The sequence below is a fragment of the Lepidochelys kempii genome, chromosome 4, assembly GCF_965140265.1.
Source record: "Lepidochelys kempii isolate rLepKem1 chromosome 4, rLepKem1.hap2, whole genome shotgun sequence".
In the NCBI taxonomy this organism is placed as follows: domain Eukaryota; kingdom Metazoa; phylum Chordata; order Testudines; family Cheloniidae; genus Lepidochelys; species Lepidochelys kempii.
In genome coordinates, this window is record NC_133259.1 from 78,852,725 (window position 1) to 78,873,132 (window position 20,408).

General features: G+C 36.6%; 1 protein-coding gene across 4 annotated transcripts in view; it reads left to right on the forward strand.

Moving 5' to 3' along the window:
• TRAPPC11 (trafficking protein particle complex subunit 11) overlaps positions 1 to 20,408 on the forward strand; it is a 44,568-nt gene that overhangs the window by 4,195 nt on the left and 19,965 nt on the right. For all 4 annotated transcript variants that reach the window (XM_073341746.1, XM_073341747.1, XM_073341745.1 and 1 more), the window contains exons 5-19: positions 259 to 373; positions 2,128 to 2,227; positions 3,245 to 3,318; positions 4,761 to 4,857; positions 5,888 to 6,021; positions 6,902 to 7,049; positions 11,167 to 11,260; positions 12,821 to 12,900; positions 12,990 to 13,068; positions 13,161 to 13,215; positions 16,252 to 16,397; positions 17,630 to 17,691; positions 17,780 to 17,912; positions 18,658 to 18,788; positions 19,717 to 19,872. In XM_073341746.1, coding sequence (XP_073197847.1) covers positions 259 to 373; positions 2,128 to 2,227; positions 3,245 to 3,318; positions 4,761 to 4,857; positions 5,888 to 6,021; positions 6,902 to 7,049; positions 11,167 to 11,260; positions 12,821 to 12,900; positions 12,990 to 13,068; positions 13,161 to 13,215; positions 16,252 to 16,397; positions 17,630 to 17,691; positions 17,780 to 17,912; positions 18,658 to 18,788; positions 19,717 to 19,872 — 1,604 coding nt within the window. The remainder of the gene's footprint in view (positions 1 to 258; positions 374 to 2,127; positions 2,228 to 3,244; positions 3,319 to 4,760; positions 4,858 to 5,887; positions 6,022 to 6,901; positions 7,050 to 11,166; positions 11,261 to 12,820; positions 12,901 to 12,989; positions 13,069 to 13,160; positions 13,216 to 16,251; positions 16,398 to 17,629; positions 17,692 to 17,779; positions 17,913 to 18,657; positions 18,789 to 19,716; positions 19,873 to 20,408) is intronic.

Sequence of the window (20,408 nt, forward strand, 5' to 3'; positions counted from 1 at the left end):
TTTTTAAATCACATGACTAGTACCATAAATTCATCTGTAAAGTGTTTTGTGAGTACCCAGCCTGTTCCTCAGGTCTTCTGGGGATTATTCAGCCACAACGGTATTCTGCTAATCAGAGCCTTGGTGTTTCAGATGACCTGAGAGAAAGTCCTATATTTTTCGGTGTATCACCTTTTCCATAGCTTGTGATAGTCCAGCTTTGAAAAGAGTGTATTTGACACTGCTCTGCTTGTTTGCATGCTCTTTTGATTTAATTAGGGGAAGATGTTATTGCTTCAGAAAGAGCAGCAGCTTTATGTAATGCTTGTGACCTCTCTGGAAAATCCTTGTTTGTGCTGCCACACACTGATCATCTGGTTGGTTATATTATAAGGTAAGTGAATTGGTAAAAGACTTTTCCTACAATGCATTTTTTCCAGTCTATTAAGGAACATATGATATGCAGATATCAATTCTCCCCTACATCAGCTGTAGAGCAATTGCAAACTTACATTACTCATATTTTAGTCCGTCGTTGAAACACTCCACATCATGCTGAGTCCTGATGAATCCAATGGGGTTTTTTTAACCTTTGTCCTTTTTCCATAAGGTCATGTTATGATTGGCACCTTCCCTCTGAGTAGGCCATAAAACTTGCTACTACATGGACTTCTGGGAGATATTGGCAGGAAACCCAAAGACTGCCTTTGATTCACTCTGGGTCTTTTTAGACACTTGTATAGTATGTCTAGGCCTATTGGTTAAGGGAGATTGAAGCTACTGCTAGGTTTTTTCTGACCTATTTTACCATAATGTTAAGATAGAGATCTTGTCTAGACCTTGGCATGTGTTTGCTTTTTCCTTGTCTGCCTTCATTAGGGGTCTTACTTTTTCTGTATACACCAAGTACAATACAAGCTGTTTTATCCGGCATGTTGGGGGAATCGGGGGTGCTGGTAAGTGAAAAATGTTGGTTAACTAATGTAGGTCGACCTACAGCCACTGAAGTAAGTCAATTGGTTCTTGGTGGCCAGGCTACACTCCTTCTGCCTGTGGTGTGTCCTCCCCAGGAGCACTTGCACTGTCTGAAGTGGGGCACTGAGAGCTGTGCGGGGCTCACGGTGGGAGCCCCCCACCCACCCGGGATGACAGCCTGAGTTGTGAGGCCAGCCTGGGCTCAGTTTCATACCAGACAGAGTACCAGCAGTGAAATTGATGTTCTTGTCTGTTTCATGGCTTCAGCTGTGAGCCCCATGCTGCTGCTCTGACAAGAATGATAGCCAACTGTTGATGTCAGTAACCGTGTCTAAACAGACACTGTCGCCCTAACTACACCAATATAAATCTCTCGTGGAGGTGGAGTTGTTATGTCGGTGTAACAGGCCACTTACTTTGTCAGCAGCAGCATTCTAGTGTAGACACTGACATAATTAGGCTGACACAAACTGCCTTATGTCGATCTAACTTGTTGGTGTAAACCGGGGTAGGCAACCTATGGCACGTGTGCCAAAGGCGGCACAAGAGCAGATTTTCAGTGGCACTAACACTACCTGGGTTTTAATTCAATTTTAAAGGAAGCTTCTTAAACATTTTAAAAACCTTATTTACTTTGTAACATACAACAGTAGGTTAGTTATATATTATAGATTTATAGAAAGAAACCTTCTAAAAACGTTAAAATGTATTACGGGCAAGCCAAACCTTAAATTAGAGTAAATAAATGAAGACTTGGCGCACACCTTCTGAAAGGTTGCCAACCCCTGGTGTAAACCAAGCCTGAGTAGCTTTTCCAACCTGAAGCGCTCTTTGTAGCTCAAAAGTGTATCTCTCATCAACAGAAGTTGATCCAATAAAAGATATGACCTCACCCACCTTGTCTCAAAAATATTCTAGGCAGATAAGGTAGGTTAAAACAAATATCACAAGAACGTCTAATTTAGTGATTTCCTGTTGGTACCAAAAACTTAAGTTTGTATGTTTTGGGGTTGTGTGTGTCTTTCTTTTTTTTTTTTTTTTTTTTTTTGTTGGCTTACAGTGATTGTAGACGGAATAGTGTTAAATAGACTAATTTAAAGTGCTTTAGATTCTCTATATACTAAAAGAACTTCTTTATTTGCTTACAAAGTGATGAGCAATTCTCTCTTACAGATTAGAGAATGCTTTTTATGAGCATGCACAGACCTACTACTATACAGAAATAAGAAGGGTAAAATCTCATAAAGAATTCTTGAATAAAACAACACATCAGGTAATGCTACTCCTTTTTAAATAAGATAATTCTAAAAATATAGTTGACGTATCCTATATATGATACACAGGATATATATATATTTTTTTAAATATCAGAATGTTAAAACAAAACACAATTATTTTCACACTTTTTTTTCTTTTTCACTTTTATCCTAGATATGGTCCTTTTCTTACCTTACATCAACTAAAATGAAATCACCTTTAAAAGGTGAAACTTTAAATAAAAAATGACAGTGGAATAAAATCCAGAGTTACATACTGAGAACTCCCACTTCTCAGACTTGTGTTAGTAGTGTTTTTCAGAATAGAAACGAGTTTTCAACTCACTTTTTGAAAATAGAATTTCTGTGCTGAAATCCTTTTGATACTTCAGGCTGACTTAAGGTATTCCAGAAAATAACACACCAAATTCCAGGTGTCTTGCTGCAATCTCTGCTGTTTGCGATGTCATGGATTGATGTATTTTGGGATATCCTCTCTGAAACGGGAAGTGTTAAGCAGATTTTTAAAACTTTGCAAGTGGGGAGAAATTATAAGGAAGCTTTAGTGTTTTTCTGTGCAGTGCTCTAACTCAGGCTGTAGAGGGCACTTACTACAGACTTCCCGGCTTAACTTGGTTCTCATTTGTTTCTTTTCAATTCACCAAATACTGGTTTTGGCACACGAACTTGTGTTGCAACCACCCAACTATCCTCCAACAGGACAAGATTGCCTGTAGAGCCACAAGATGTGTCCTTAAGGTGTCTATTCAAGATCATTGATGGATGGTACAAGGCTGTCCCTCTTTCTTTTGGGGTGGGAGCAATAAATTAGATTCAACAAAAGAGCTCTGTGTGTCATGCTATTAAACAACTACTCATAATTGTTTTCTGTGATATCAATACACTTTCTTATAATTCTGCATACTTCCAACTAAGTTATCTGTGATTTCTCTGAGTATTAATTATATTCCAATTTTGTAAATGTACTCCGTTTAGATTATTGGGACCATTAAAATATTGATTGTGTTTCTCAGCTTTTATTTGTGAGACATCAGTTCAAAATAGCATTCTTCAGTGAGCTGAAACAGGATACACAGAATGCTCTAAAGTAAGTAAACTTTCTTTTTTCACAGTGACTTCTCTTACTATTATGATAGCTTCAAGGTTAGTGAAATGTAAAACTTAAATTTATATTTGGGCAATTGTAACAAATCAAGCAGTCAATATTTTTGAGCTTATTCTACAGTGTAACAACTTGTGTTTTTGTTAGTCTGTTTTGTTCAGAGTAAATGTTGATACAAAGAATCTTCTTGAGTTTGTGTTCAACTTCTTCATACTTCAAATATGTTTCTGAAATTACACTGATATAAAATAACTTTTAGAAGTACAAAGGTTAAGGTTCCAACTTCAACTCTAGCGGATGTGTTGTACATTAAGACCTAAATAGCAATGAATTAAACTCTACCTTTAAGACAAAGGGCATAGAAAATACTCTAGACACATACGCACTCACACGCCCCTTTCTTCCCCCCCCACAATTGCTCTTGGAGCCTTAACTGTTGCATTTCCTTAATGATGTGCAGCTGTGCAATCTTAATGTTGCTTTAAAATGACTTTTGCATCTAATTCCATGTTTATTTACTTTCTTTAATGAAAATTTGGAGAGGCATGTATTTGCCTATTCTTAATGTCAGCATTTAAATGGTCTCAATTGGGCTCTAAAGGTCACATTTCTATTAAGATGAATGGAATATAGGAAAGGTAAGCTCCTAATCTTTACTATTATTATTTGTCAGTATCTTCTTAATAAAAAAAAGAGTCCACCAGTTGACCGGTTTCTTACTCATGTTTAAAGTTGAGCGTGTGCTTAATTGCTTTTGTTGGATAGACTTCATAGTCAGTTGCATGCTTAGAGCTGACCCTGAGGTGGTATTACTTAGCATATCTTGCCAAGGAAAAGCATTTCATGGATACTTTCTGCCAAGATTTCTGAATTTCACTTTTGGATATTTTTATATGTATCTCTGAAACCAAAAGCTGTAACTCAATCCAAACTTCACAATATCCTCATTTACTTTTTTGTTGCTTAACAAAAAAAAAGTCAGCTTCTGACTTCTGTGCTACATCCTTGAATATGTGCTACTATTTATGAAATCTGAAGATGTACTAGTATTTCAGAAATGTCTTTAACATTCTTTTGGGAACATGTAACCCCAGTGTTCTTTTGACTATTGCAGTTTGTGTTCAGTCTGCCTGTTTGTAGAGATCAATGAAGCAAAAAAGCACAGAGTTTGAGGGGGTTTTTTCTTTTTAAATCACCCTTAAACTGCTGATTGGAAAAAGGCAGGAAAGTTTTGTCATGACCAATAAATAGAAAGTTTGCTTGAGGATGTTGTGAATGCAGAGTCAGTTGTATGTGTTACTGTTATCAATGAGCTTTTCACCAAAAAAAATATTTTCATTGAATGCAGATTTTCTTTTTCAATAGTCATTCATGAATAATTGTTTTGGTACTGCCAACACACCTAACTTCTAAACATTCATATTTAGAAATTACAGAACTGCATATAATCTTGTACATGAATTGAGGGCGCATGAAACGAACATGTTGGAAATCAAGACCATGGCAGGATTTATAAACTACAAGGTAACAAATGTGTTGTAACCTTTAGCAAACCTGTAAATTTTAAAAAATGAAGGTAGCTGAAGGACTCAATCTGTAAAGATTTAATTTTAAAAATACATCTCCTATATTACTGCTTTTAGAGCATTATCTAGCTCTAAATTACTACCCGACTGTAGGCCCCCTAAATTCCAGCTTGTGGAGGTTACTTCAAATTCCAAGGAGAAAATACCTTCTCAGTAGAAGTTGAGTTCAGGTGTTTAAAACTGTGATTTTATTTTTTTAAGGGGCTAGACCTTACATGGGGCTCAATCCCATGAAGAGCTTAGCACCCCCTCAATTCCCAATTGGAGTCAGTGGGAATAAACAGCACTTTACAGAAACAAGTTCATGTAGCCTATAGATTATTGATCCCCCCCCGTTTTTAAAGGTGGAGAAGGAAAAGTAATCCTGAGGAAAGAATGGCTCTTCCTTTGGAAGAACAGATTTTAGAGGTCCTTGGGTCAGCAAAGTGTCTTCCTACCTACCAATTTAAAAAAAAAAAAAAAAAAATGTTATTGGAGCTGGTCCTCAACCAGGCCCTTGAAAAGGACATCCAGCAGGTTTGGATTACTGCAGACTTCATAGCCTCTGTGGGGAAGATCTCCAAAGCGTTTCTGGCGCTGTCCATCCCTCCTCTCCCAAGTAGCTCAGCAATTCTATGCTGGATTTGGGAGTGTGTGTGGTGGTCACTCTCTTCTGAGGTGAGGTTTGGTCTGTGCCTTTGATCTTCTTTTTTTTTTTTCTGGAGAGAACTCATCATTCAGTTCTTGCCATAATTTATATGGAGGGCCATGGGGATAATATGTGGCACAGAACCCTGCTTGCTTCATATAAAATGCTATAAGGTGTTATATCTAACCTTCATTTTTATATTGTTTTTACTTCTAAATTGTTTGGGATCTTATCATTTACCTACTACGTTTCTAATGTTAGATTTACTTTTAGAAATTTGAACTTTGATTAGACTGTTGATAAAGATTTTCAAGTCTTTCTTTTATTTTGATTCTTGTAGATTTGTCGCCTCTGTTTTCAGCATAACACCCCATTGGATGCAATTGCTCAGTTCAGGAAGCACATTGACTTGTGCAAGAAAAAAATAGGCAGTGCAGAGTTGGCTTTTGAGCATGCTGCCTGGATGTCTAAACAGTATGTTTTTACTAAGTAATACTTCCATTGTAGCTCATGTATAAGTATTTCACAAAGTTAATTTTTTATGTCTAGAGAAGCATGAAATTCTGAATTTTCCTTCATGAAAGAGATGTAATAGATATTAAAAGATATGATATATCATAGTTATGCATTTATTAGTTTAATTGTTCTGTGTCAGTGTGCTCTGCATTAATAACGGATAGTAATTCATAACTGGTGGGAATCAACATGTGGTACCTACTGTGAGATTGAGTCTGATCCTACAGTTGTTATTAGAAGCTTTGTCTAACTGATTTCAGCAGGAATTTAATCTAAAACTTCATAATGTATGCCAAGCTCACAAAGACATCATATTATCATAACATTATACTGGGTATAATGCAGGCCATAGCTATAAATATTGCTCTCCTCTGGGGGGGAAGGGAGTGGCGTGGGGGAGGGTTCTGCATGTTGGGATTGCCCCAAGTTAGTGAGGAGGAGTTAGGAGGCATTCATTGTCATTGCCCAGTCTTTATTTGTTCTGCATGTAAAGGGAGGACTTCAGTATCCAGGGCAGCATCGCTCATGAGCACTGAATGCATGTGGAAATTAAAACCCAACACATTTTACAAAACATATAACAAATATTTCAAAATAGCTATGCCCTGACCCTAGCAGTTCTGCACCCACATGAATGCAGTTGTAGGAATGGGTCACTGAGATTCAAAAACCTATGAAAGCCTTGGATGAACTGGAGCTTTAATTTAATTTACAGTGACACTTTAGTTCAAATCTGTTGTGTATTGTACTTAACCATAGCCACATATATCATACAGTTAAAGCTTAATCTTACATTTTATAGTAAATATTAAGGTAAAAAATGTTGTTGTTTTTAAAGATTTCAGGCCTTTGGAGACTTGTTTGATGAGGCTATTAAACTAGGCTTGACAGCAATTCAGACTCAGAATCCAGGTTTCTATTACCAGCAAGCGGCATACTACGCACAGGAGCGGAAGCAACTAGCAAACATACTCTGTAACCATGACGTAAGTTGCAAACTGTTTGCCAATCAGCTAACTTTTTGTTCTAAAACTTTATTTATTAAAGTTTCACTGTAGTATAGATGAAGCCAAATCCAACAATATGCCTTTATTAGCAAATCTAGGAACAGAAATACCCAGTACGGTATTTGGAAGGATTGACCATGAGTGAATAAATAATCATCACTTTATCCCAAATGACCTCAACTGTAAAAAAAAACAAAAAAAAACAAAAAAAAAACAAAAAAAAACAATTTTTAGTTATGTAGCAGATTTTAAGTAAAATATTTTCTAAATGTTTTATAAATTTTTCAGCACTTATCTGGCAGAAAAAGTCTGAAAGAGGAGCCCAATTTGTACTTCGCTATGAACACTTATGTGTAATTATACCTAAGTATACTTTCACACTGACCTGTGTCAATCATTTAAAATATGATGCTAAATTCCTACTGATGCTACTTACCTGTCACATGCTGGGTAATCTAGGTAAGCACCAGTTAAAAAGGATATACAAAACTGCCTATGACTGTGCAGACTTTAAAAGGAATCATAGAATATCAGAATCATAGAATATCAGGGTTGGAAGGGACCCCAGAAGGTCATCTAGTCCAACCCCCAAGTAAAAGTAATTAGTTTACACCAATTGCAAGTTATGCTAAAAACAAATGAAAGCAAATAGGCTGTGGTGTTAGACTGAATTGAGAACGTAAGAATGGTCTGACCCACTACAGCCAATGGTGCATCTAGCCCGGTATCCTGACTTCTGACCGTGACTAGTGCCAGATGCTTCAGGGGGAATGAACACAACAGGGCAATGCCATCCCATCATCCAGTCCCAGCATCTGGCAGTCAGAGGCTTAGGTACACCCAGAGCACGTGGTTGCATCCCTGACCATATTGGCTGCTAGCCTTGATGGACCTATTTTCCTATTCTCCTATCTAATTCTTTTTTGAACCCATTTATACTTTTCACCTTCACAACAACCCCTGGCAATGAGTTCCACAGGTTGACTGTGTATTGTATGAAGAAGTACTTCTTTATATTTGTTTTAAACCTGCCGCCTATTAATGTCATTGAGTGACCCCTCCTTCTTGTATTATGGGAAGGGGTAAATAACACTTCCTTATTCACTTTCTCCATACCATTCATGATTTTATGGTGTCATCTCTCTCCCTTAATCATCTCTTTTCTAAACTAAACAGTTCCAGTCATTTTAATCTCTCCTCATATAAAAGCTGTTCCATACCAGTCGTTTTTGTTGTTCTCTGTACCTTTTCCAATTCTAATATATCTTTTTTGAGATGGGGTGATGAGAACTGCATGCAGCATTGAAGTTGTGGGTGTGCCATGGATTTATATAGCGACATTATTATTATCTATCCCTTTTCTAATGGTTCCTAACATTCTGTTAGCTATTTTTACTGCCACTGCACATTGAGCAGATGTTTTCAGAGTTCTATCCACAATGACTCCAAGATCTCTTTCTTGAGTGGTAACGGCTAATTTAGATCCCATCAATTTATATGTATAGCTGGGATTATGTTTTTCAATGTGCATTTTTTTACTTATACCAGTATTGAATTTTATCTGACTTTTGTTGCCCAGTCACCCAGTTTTGTGAAATCCTTTGTAACTCTTCAGTCTGTTTTGGACTTAACTATCTTGAGTAATTTTGTATCGTATTGTCTGCCATCTTTGTCCCTCACCATTCACCCCTTTTTCCAGATCATTTATGAATATGTCGAACAGCTCTGGTTCCAGTGCAGATCCTTGCAGGACCTTATTATTTAAGTCTTTCCATTGTGAAAACTGACCATTTATTCCTACCCTTTCATACCTTTTAACCAGGTACTGATCCATGATAGGACCTTCTCTCTTATCCCATGACTGCTTAGTTTGCTTAAGATCCTTTGAGTAACCTTGTCAAAGACTTTCCGAGAGTCCAGTACGCTATATCAACTGGATCACCTTTGTCCACCTGCTTTATGACACCCTCAGAGAATTCTAATAGATTGGTGAGACACAATTCCCTTTACAAAAGCAGTGTTGACTCTTCCCCAACATATTGTGTTCATCTGTGTGTTTGGTAATTCTGTTCTTTACTACAGTTTCAACCAGTTTGCACGTTACTGAAGTTAGGCTTACTGACCTGTAATTGGCAAGATTTGCCTCTGGAGCCTTTTTTTTTTTTAAAATTTGTATTACATTAGTTATTCTCCAATCTTCTGGTGCAGAGGCTGATTTAAGCAATAGGTTTCATACCACAGTTAATAGTTCTGCAATAGTTCCTTCAGAACTCATAGGTGACTACCATCTGCTCCTGGTGACTTACTACTGTTCAAATTATTAATTTTTTCCAAAACCTTCTCTATTTATACCTCAATGTGAGACAGTTCCTTAGATTTATCACCTAAAAATAATGGCACAGGTGCAGGAATCTTTCACATCGTCTGCAGTGAAGATTGACGCAGATAATTCATTTAGCTTCTCTGCTATGGCCTTGTCTTCCTTGAGTGCTCCTTTAGCACTCAAGTTGGGTTGTCCAGTGGCCCCACTGATTGTTTGACAGCCTGCCTGCTTTTGATGTACTGAAAAAAAAATTGTTGTTAGTTTTTGTCTTGTTGCTCTTCAAATTCTTGTTGTGGCCTACCTAATTATACTTTTACGGTTGACTTGCCAGAGTTTATGCTTCTGTTTTCCTCAGTGGGATTTGACTTCCAATTTATAAAGATGCCTTTTTGGCTCTAACCATCTCTTTTACTCTGTTTAGCCATAGTGGCATTTTCTTGTTGTTGGTCATTACTGTTTGTGTTTTTTTTTAATTTGGAATATACATTTAGTTTGAGCCTCTATTATGATGTTTTGCTGCTTGCAGGCATTTCATTTCACTCTTGTGACTGTTCCTTTTAATTTCTGTTTAACTACCTTCCTCATTTTTGTGTCATTCCCACCACAGTAGCATTTAAAAAGGGGTTTCTTTGGTATTTTCCTCTCTACAAGGATATTAAATTTAATTACATTATGGTTGCTATCACTTAGTGGTTCAGCTATATTCACCTCTTCGTCCAGATCCTGTGTGCCACTTAGGACTAAATCAAGAATTGCCTCTGCCCTTGTGGGTTCCAGGACTAGCTGCTCCAAGAAGCAGTCATTATTCGTGTCCAGAAATTTTATCTCTGCATCCCATTCTGAGGTGACATGTACCCAGTCAGTATATGGGGGGGGAGGGGGTAGTTGAAATCCCCCATTATTATTGGGTTTTCTCTTTTTTGTAGCCTTTCTATCTTTCTGAGCATTTCACTGTCACAATTGCCATCCTGGTCATGTGGTTGGTAGTCTATTCCTACTGCTACACTCATTATTCAAGCATGGAATTTCTATCCATAGAGATTCTATGATACAGTTTGAGTCATTTAAGATTTTTACTATATTTGACTCTATACTTACTTTCATATATAGTGCCACTCCCCCACCAGTATGATCTACTCTGTCATTCCTATAAATTTTGCACCCTGGTATTACCATGGCCTATTGATTATCATTGTTCTAACAAGTTTCTATGGTGCCTATTATATCAGTATCCTCATTTAATACCAGACACTCAAGTTCACGCATCATAGTATTTAGCCTTCTAGCATTTGAATACAACCACTTACTAAATGTGTCAATATTTAGTTGTATGCCTTCATGTGATGTAATTGAATGGGACTCCTTTTCATTTGACTGTTTCTCCTTAGTTTCTACCTGTACTTTATCAACTTCTATCCTCTTCTGTTTGCTAGGATCTAGAGAAACCCCTTTATTAAATCCTCCCCAAAGGATGTCTCTGTTCAAACCATGTGCTACTCCATACCTGTCAGCTTTCCCGTATCCTTTACTTTAAAAACTCCTCTATGACCTTTTCAATTCCATATTCCAGTATTACACTTCTCAGTTGCTTATGTGGTTTCCTGGTAAGTAAATATTTTACACAAATGGTTGAAAAAGTTAAATACATTAAGAACTTTATACTCTTTTTGCTCTTTAAATGTGTACGTTTTTGCTTATGTACTTCAACAGTGTTATCTTTCATACTTTTGAAATATGAACCCTTTCTAAAGGCTATATTTGCTGAATTTACAGTCTTCTATCAGCTATCCCAATCCGGATCCACTGGAAACTCAAACTGGAGTGCTTGACTTCTATGGACAGAGATCATGGCGTCAGGGAATACTAAGTAAATACATTTTCTGTTTTTAATTCCTACAGAGGTCAGGCAAAGGGATTGAGGTCCTGATCCTGTAATTAGCTCTGGATTGGCAGACTCTCTGCACCTGTGTACAGTCAACTGATTTCAGTGAGACTGAGTAGTGCAGTGATCTGCCCTGCAGAACCAATTACAGGACGAGGTCCTTCATTTGTCCTTTTAACTTGGCAGTGTAAATCTGAAGTGTAATTCAGAAAGGTGTACATCTAGAATCTTATTTCTGTAAGTTTTCTCCTTTGTAGATGACTATATACCTTGTACCTAACTAGAGAGGTGTTTAAACTAGTTACTGGTGTAATACAAAATAAATAGTACACAAAATAGTGATACCAGTTTTACATTTTATTCCTCTGGGTTGTGATTATGCATATGTGTTGATGGTTTTTTGTTTTGTTAATATTGTCTTTTCTAAAACTGTGGCAAGTATGATGGGCCTAGCTAGAAGTGAGAGTGTGAAGTCCCCATAATGTCCCCAAAAATTCTCTTGGACTAAAAGTAAGAATCAAGAAGAAGTTAGACAAGAGAGTAAGAACCAAAAACTGGGGGCAGAGAGAGAGACACAAGAAAGACAGAGGGGCCACAGTATCATAGAGGCCTTAATATAAATGAGAATCAGGCTTGCAAACTCATCCCATTGTAAATAGTACCTGACTGTGGCAGACAAGAACTGCCAGCAACACCTTTTGAGTTATCAAAATAGATTTAGAGGGAAAAGCTGAATCACTAGATATGAAGTTGGAAAGGCTATATGTTCTATTTTCACCAGCAGCTGCGCATTGAGTTTATGCACTTTGCCTTTGAAATGCTCATACTGTCGAATCCAACGTTTTTCTCTCATTGATCACCTGAATGCACCTTTAGGCATAGCAACTTTTGATGTCCTTAAAACGTTCTCCTTCTGGTGTTACCAGTCATGATAAAGTGGTGCCATTTTGAGAATATAATTGGTTGGTTAACTGTGTGATTTAAAACGTTGAGTCTTGAATCAAAATTATAAATATCAGTGGAGTTTAAAAGTGAATAAAACTTTGTTTCCTACTAAGGGTTCTGTCTTCCTGCAACAATTGACAGTCTTATAAATGCATTTTAAAAAAAACGGAGCAGCATTCCTTTAAGTGTTTGATGTTGCCAACTCTTGGTAGAGAAACACAACTGTGAAGTCATTACTTAGAAGCTAGCAAATAGTTTGTCTCATACTAAACTCTTACAAATATATTCTATTCTATCCAATGATCTGGGCATCTTTGAAAACTCTGTTTTAAAAACATCTAAGTTCCCTTTTAAATTATTAATAATGTGCTGGTTTGAAAGAATGTTTGTTCCAAAATTATCTTTATAGAACAGAGAATACAGCAGAGTTCTCCAAACTTAAACATTCTTTCTCCTAAGAGATGACAATGTGAAGAATCTAAATATGCCTGAGTTTGAACTTGCTTTACGTACACTTATCTTGTTGTTGTGAAAAAACAGTAATTCCCTTTGGGACTGGACAAAATTCCAATTCAATGGACTTTTCATTATCATTTGCAGGCTTTGATCTTTCTGATCCAGAAAAAGAAAAGGTGGGAATTCTAGCCCTGCAACTAAAAGAGAAAATTGTTCCTCACTCTGTAAGTTTATCTTAGAAATTTCTATATTTTTCTAACACTATTTTGAAGTATAAATATTGCTATATCACTACTGCTAATTTATCTGTTAGGAGCTAATAATCACTTTGCTGAGTAATGCTGTAGCACAGTTCAAGAAATACAAATGTCCAAGGATGAAGAGTCACTTAAGTAAGTATCAATTACCTAACAAATCTTTTTGAAAATCTTTGCAACAATATTTTAAGTATTGGATTGTAGACATATGACTTTGTTCTTTTCAGTGGTTCAGATGGGTGAAGAATATTATTATGCTAAAGATTACACCAAAGCTCTGAAGTAAGTATTATTTGAATGATTCCTTAGTGCATTATTTTTCTCATCTGGAACATAGATCTTATCAATTGTGAGATGGTTTGGAAATTAATTTCAGACTTCTGTTACCTTGATGTGAGTGAATTTGAGATTGCTGATTCCTGCTTACTGACCCACTGCATGGTCCACTTCAGAAGTTACAAAGAAAGAGAGAGAATCTCAGCCAATCGTCCACAAGTAAACAATTACCCAGTGGGACAACTAAGAGACACCTACAAATTGGAATATACTGTCTGATAGTTGCACAGAGAATTTAATTACTTGTACTCCTCTCAGATGTTTAGCATTCAAGACACAAGAAAAATATAGTTTAAATCTAAAGCTTAAAAGAAAATTTCAGAATGTTTTGTCTATACTTACTTAAATAATTAGGGAAGGTAGTTATTTCTATTTAATAGGGCTGTCAAGCTATTAAAAAAATTAATCGTGATTAATCACCCTATTTAAACAATAATAGAATTCTATTTTATTTAAATATTTTTGGATGTTTTCTATATTTTTCAAATTGATTTCAGTTACAACACAGAATAAAAAGTGTGCAGTGCTCACTTTATATTTTTTATTACAAATATTTGCACTGTAAAAAAACAAAATAAACAGTATTCTTCAATTCACTTAATACAAGTATTTGTAGTGCAATCTCTTTATCAACTTACAAATGTAGAATTATGTACAAAAAAAACTACATTCAAAAATAAAATAATCTAAAACTTTAGAGTCCACTCAGTCCTATTTCAGCCAATCGCTCAGACAAACAAACTAGTTAGATTACTATTTGCAGGAGATAATGCTGCCCTCTTTTTGTTTACAATGTCACCTGAAAGTGAGAACAGGTGTTCGCATGGCACTGTTGTAGCCGGCGTCGCAAAATATTTAAGGGCCGGATGCGCTAAAGATTCATATGTCCCTTCATGCTACAACCACCATTCCAGAGGACATACATCCATGCTGATGGCAGGTTCTGCTTGATAACGATCTAAAGCAGAGCCGACCGATGCATGATCATTTTCATCATCTGAGTCAAATCCCACCAGCAGAAGGTTGGTTTTCTTTTTTGGTGGTTTGGGTTCCATAGTTTCTGCGTCAGTGTTGCCCTTTTAAGGCTTCTGAAAGTATGCTCCGCACCTCGTCCTTCTCAGAATTTGGAAGGCACTTCAGATTCTTAAATCTCGGGTCGAGTGCTGTATTTATCCTTAGAAATCTCACACTGGTACTTTCTGTACATTTTATCAGATCTGCTGTGAAAGCATTCTTAAAAAGAACATGTGCTGGGTCATCATCCGAGACTTCTATAACATGAAAGTGCACTTGAAAGTGCTATGTGAAAACCATGTTCTTACTTTCAGGTGACGTTGTAAATAAGAAGCAGGCAGCAGTATCTCCCGTAAATGTAAACAAACTTGTTTGGCTTAGCGATAGGCTGAACAAGAAGTAGGACTGAGTGGATTTGTAGGCTCTAAAGTTTTACATTGTTTTGTTTTTTGAGTGCAGTTATGCAAGTTACACTTTCACAATAAAAGAAAAGGAGTACTTGTGGCACGTTAGAGACTAACTAATTTATTTGAGCATGAGCTTTCGTGAGCTACAGATGAAGTGAGCTGTAGCTCACGAAAGCTCATGCTCAAATAAATTGGTTAGTCTCTAAGGTGCCACAAGTACTCCTTTTCTTTTTGCGAATACAGACTAACACGGCTGTTACTCTGAAACCTTTCACGATAAAGAGATTGCACTACAGACCTTGTATGAGGTGAATTGAAAAATACTGTTTCTTATGTTTTACAGTGCAAATATTTGTAAAAAAATAATATAAAGTGAGTACTGTACACTTTGTATTCTGTATTGCAATAGAAATCAATATATTTGAAAATGTAGAAAAACATCCAAAATATTTAATACATTTCAATTGGTATTCTGTTGTTTAACAGTGCGATTAATTCGCGATTAATTTTTTGAGTTAATCATGTGAGTTAACTGCGATTTAATCGACAGCCCTACTATTTAATATTAAAAGGTAAAAAATGCTGTTTTTTATGTATTAAAAATAACAAACCCTGTTAAGGCAAAGTTTAAGGTTACGCAGGTAACCATTTAAAATCCAGGAAAAACGAAAGCTGTTGGAAGTTTAGGAGTTCCAGGTGTGCTAAAGTTAAATATATAACTTTAATCTTGCGTGAAATCAGTGTTGTGCATTCAGCTTCTTAATTTTGTGTTTCTAAATGGGAGGGGTTAATGCTTGTGCTACTTAACGTTAAGTATTTTAATACTCCCAGTTAAAGTTGTCAATACAACAGAATGCGATCTTTCAAGGGAGTATGGGTTGGGTAGGAGTGAGCTTGTCCTGTCTTTACTGCTGCTGCTTGGCTGGAAACAATTTTCTGGAAGATCTTGTCTACACAAGAAAGTTTTTACAAGTCATACTGATGTAATTAATTTCTTTCCAGCTGTTGTTTTTAATTCTGTACTTAATGTTAAGGGAGGCAATTTGAGAACTTTTACTGTTGATTTGGTTTCCTTCCTGATAACTGAGATTGGAGAATCTCTTGTTCAAAGTGTTTTGTTCATTTTAGCAAGACGTACATATTTCTCTATTGATTTATGTTTGTGCAGTAAGTGCCAATTAAAAAACCGAAACAATGTTACCTGCAAGTATTACATTTACCATAACGTTTACTATTTTGTGTCTATGCAAAGGTAAATTCAGTGAAATAAACATCCTTTTTTTAAAATGGTGCTCGCTGTCCAATGGATATGTTGCATCTATTTTACAGAAGGTTCTTGATCAGCTATAATAAAAAGAAAGGGGGGGGGGGAATAAAGCTTTGTCTGAGTCTCTCTATTAGTAAATCTGTAATTGATTACGCTTTTTGGGGGGAGTTTCAGGCGGGAGGGGAAGATAGGTTTGAGTTGGCTTCAGTATTCTTCACAATATAAGAGGATATCAAGTACATAACCCATAATTTTACTGAATTGTACACTTGTCCCACTTTTTTCCTCTTCCAGGCTGTTGGATTACGTCATGTGTGAATACCGTAGTGAAGGATGGTGGACTCTCCTTACTTCCATATTGACCACAGCTCTCAAATGTTCTTACCTTATGGCACAATTAAAAGATTACATTACTTATTCTCTAGAGCTGTTGGGTAGAGGTATCCTTTAAAGAAATGTATCTCATGCCTACTAGTTATTATAGTATTTGAGTCTTCAACCTTGTCACAAATCATTGTGCCAGTCATATACCTTACATTAGGTCAAATGCATGCCAGTGTAAGGGGTGCAATTCCATCGACTTTGGAGTTGAAACATCTTATGCCAGAGCTGAATTTGGTTCCTTATCTCTAACATAGAAACTTGCACATCTTGCTCTTCAGTTTAATGCGCTGTAAAGTTTGGGAGTGACTGGGGGTTGGAGAAGATGTAATGCATATAACATTTTTAAGATGAGGCCAAAAACTCCATAACTAAAATAGTGTATAGAATACAATATCCGATGTTAAACAGTTGGAAAAAAAACGTAGTAAAACATAACCATAGAGAGAGGCTTATTCTCTTTGTGATAGCCTAGCTAAGATCACTTACCTGGCTTACTCTGACCGCACAAAAACAAGACAGCACAACCTCTTCCAGAAGGGGTAAGTGAGAACTTTAATATTTAAATAAAGAGTATCCATAACAAAGTATATAAATGTCACTTTTTAACTCCTAGCCAACTACTACATGGTGGCTACACTGGAATAATCCGAACTCTGTTGTGTAGTTTTAGTCTCTTGGATCATTTTTGTTTTTGTTTTGTCTCCAGTTTTTCTGCTTCATATTAACTTGATCTCATTAACTGTTCCCTATCTTTTTCTCTACTTCAAGGGACAATGTCCTTCTGCTGTCAATACACTTGTTTTCTATCTCTTTCAGCTGCCATTTTCAGTCTTATCAGAGCCTGTTGCTTCCACTACTCCAAACCATTCTGTTTGTACTTATAAGCAGAAACTACATGAGACCATTGGCAATGCTTGGAGAACAAATTGCTCCCTTCATAGAATATTACGTTATTCTCTTTGGAATTTTTCCTTCTTGTAAGCTCTAAAATACTTCACGTAGCCAGAATTTGGAGACCATTTATTTTGTCACAATTGAGTGTCTTCCTATTGGCTGAGGTGAGAATAAGAGTGAAGAGTTAAAATGGATAGAAAGTATTAAGTAATGGAATTTGTATTTGGAAATACCAAAGTTCTCATGGAAAGTGTTGCATGAAAGTTGTAGATTTCTGAAGATTAATGCTTTAGGTGTCTTAGTTCAGGGACTAACTTTCTTTTAATAGAAAAAGAAAGATTGGGATTCTACTGGTTTTGTAGTTTAGTTTGCTTTCCTTAATTTTGTTCATTAGCATCCACTTTAAAAGAGGACCAGAAGTCTCGGATAGAAAAGAACCTGATTAAAGTTCTTATGGTAAGCAAGTAGAATTTAGCTTGCTTGAAATGTGCTCAAAAGATTTTTCATTATCTGATTAATTTTATAATCTTTTGTCTGGGTATAGAATGAGAGCCCAGATCCTGAACCTGATTGTGATGCTTCTGCTGTGAAAACGTCACAGAAGCTGTGGACTGACCGCGTTTCCCTAGCAGGCAGCAATATTTTTACAATAGAAGTTCAAGATTTTGTACCATTTGGTAAGTAACAAAGCTTCTAAAACATGGTTATGTCCCAATAAATTATACTTTGGTATTGTAAATTGCACTCATTTGCTGTAGACACCACTGAGGAGGAATAAATATGCAAAACATGTTCTAACTGCCAGCATTTAGAGCTTGTGGCAACAAATCCATTGATTCTTTATCTACATCACTGGGGTGGGAGGATGGTGAGAAAATCCAAATTATATTTTTTCCCTTTCTCCTTCTCCCAGATGTGATGTGGATAAATGTAATTGGGACAAAAACAGTTTGGGAGCCCTGTCTGAGGAAGAATCCTCTGAGCTGCAACTGGCCCATTGAAGGCCTAACAAACAGTGGAAGAGAGAGAGTTCTGCTGAGAGGGGATGCTGTACCTCTGAAACAGAACTCCCCAGGGATAGGAACAAGGATATGTACTAGCTCAAACCCCACAAATACAGAGGAATGTGCAGGAGGCATTAGCAGCTGCATAATTGCAGTGAAAGTGTGCTGTGTTCTGCTGAACTTCTGTCCCCTTGTGTCTCACAAAGCCCTGTGTAGGTCCCCAGTATTACGTAGCTTCATGTAGGAGGGCAGTATTTTAACCTTGGTATATTTATGAATAGATGGGACTAAAAGATTGTTCTGTGTAGATGTGTCATGTACAGGGTGTACCCAGGAAGTAGGAGTTTATGGTGGAGTTCAGTTTTCCAGCTTCACAGTCTTATCAACTTAACAAATATCTTTTTGTTTTAAATTCTAGTGCAATGCAAAGCAAAGTTTCTTGCTCCAAGTTTTCATGTTGATGTTCCTGTTGAGTTCGATATTTACTTGAAAGCTGATTGTCCTCATCCAATCAGGTTTTCTAAACTATGTGTCGGCTTCAATAACCAGGTAACTATGTTTCATATGTGGTGATCATCTGTTAGGGGAAAGTTAATGTCTCGTAATGAGTCTTAGTATAACCTTGCAGCTTCATTATACTTTTTCCAGTTTACTGAAAAAGGACCACTTTTACCTTTTATTTTTCTGTTAAAGTGTCCTCTTCTCTGTCACTCTTCTACTGAGGACTGTACTGATTTAATAAAAACATCCGTGATTTAGTAGAGACGACAATACATCTTTTTCTCTCCTTGGTACTTGTAAAACAACACTTTTGAAATTAAACACATTTAAAATCGTCTAGAATTACAAATAAGACTTTCTCTATGTTACATTAACTAGGAGAATTGCACTTTAATTACTGCAAAGTAAAATTATGCACTACTATTGAGACTACTTGTTAGAGGAAATTTTTTATCCTAAATAAACTTTTATCTATCAGTTGCCTAAATGCATTAGGTTTATGACACTAGTATGACAAGCAGAGAGCTCTAACAGGATTTCAACTTTAGTCCACAAAAAGAAAAGGAGGACTTGTGGCACCTTAGAGACTAACCAATTTATTTGAGCATAAGCTTTCGTGATCTACAGCTCACTTCATCGGATACATTCCTTCATGAAGTTTGATAGATTTCCACTCCGTACGGCTAAATTCAGTGCCTTGCATAATGACAGGTTTCAGAGTAGCAGCCGTGTTAGTCTGTATCCGCAAAAAGAAAAGGTGTACTTATGGCACCTTAGAGACTATCACATTTAGTTACAGCTCATTTCATCGGATGCTTATGCTGAAATAAATTTTTTTAGTCTCTAAGGTGCCACAAGTACTCCTTTCTTTTTGCGGATACAGACTAACACAGCTGCTACTCTGAAACTTTAGTCCAGTAACACAGATTGTCAACATTTATTATATAGATAACTTAATTTTTCTCACTTGCTATAGGAATACAATCAGTACTGTGTAGTAGAAGAAGCATATCAGAAAAGTGATATTCTGGAATATTCATCCCAGGGACCGGTGTGCCTAGTCCCTGGTAAAACAAGAAAATTCACTTTCAGATTTGTTGCAAAAAGTGAAGATGTGGGAAAGAAGATTGAGGTTAGTTATCTAGAGTCACAGGTTTGGCTCTTAAAGCTCAAAATTGCACGGGTGACTGCAATTCTTTACCAGTCGTAATGTCACAGTATTGTGTATATTTAAATGTAATCTGTTTTGTAAATAGCATTACAAGGTTGAGAGTAAGATTGCATTGCTTGCTTTTGGTATTTAACAATTGAAGTATTTTTTTATAAAACTGTTTCTACAAAGCAAATCACAAAAACTTAGATTTCTTGGCACCCACTTCAAAAAACTGATTAGATAGAGACAGGAGGGAGTGAAAAATGCCAAGAGCTTCATACTGAAGGAGAGTGTGTGTGCGTACAGAAATATATATCTGCACATATGCATCCCCATACTGCCACAGTTGCTTAGGTGAAACTGCCTGGACTGCAGAGCCAGTATGTTGAGATTTTAATCTCCTGTGCTGCAAGCAGTTTTAGGGATATGGTGTGTGTGTGTGTGTGTGTGTGCACTTGCGTGCGTGTGTTCTGCAAAATGACTGGAGGATGGTGGGGGGAAAAAACTTTATCTGA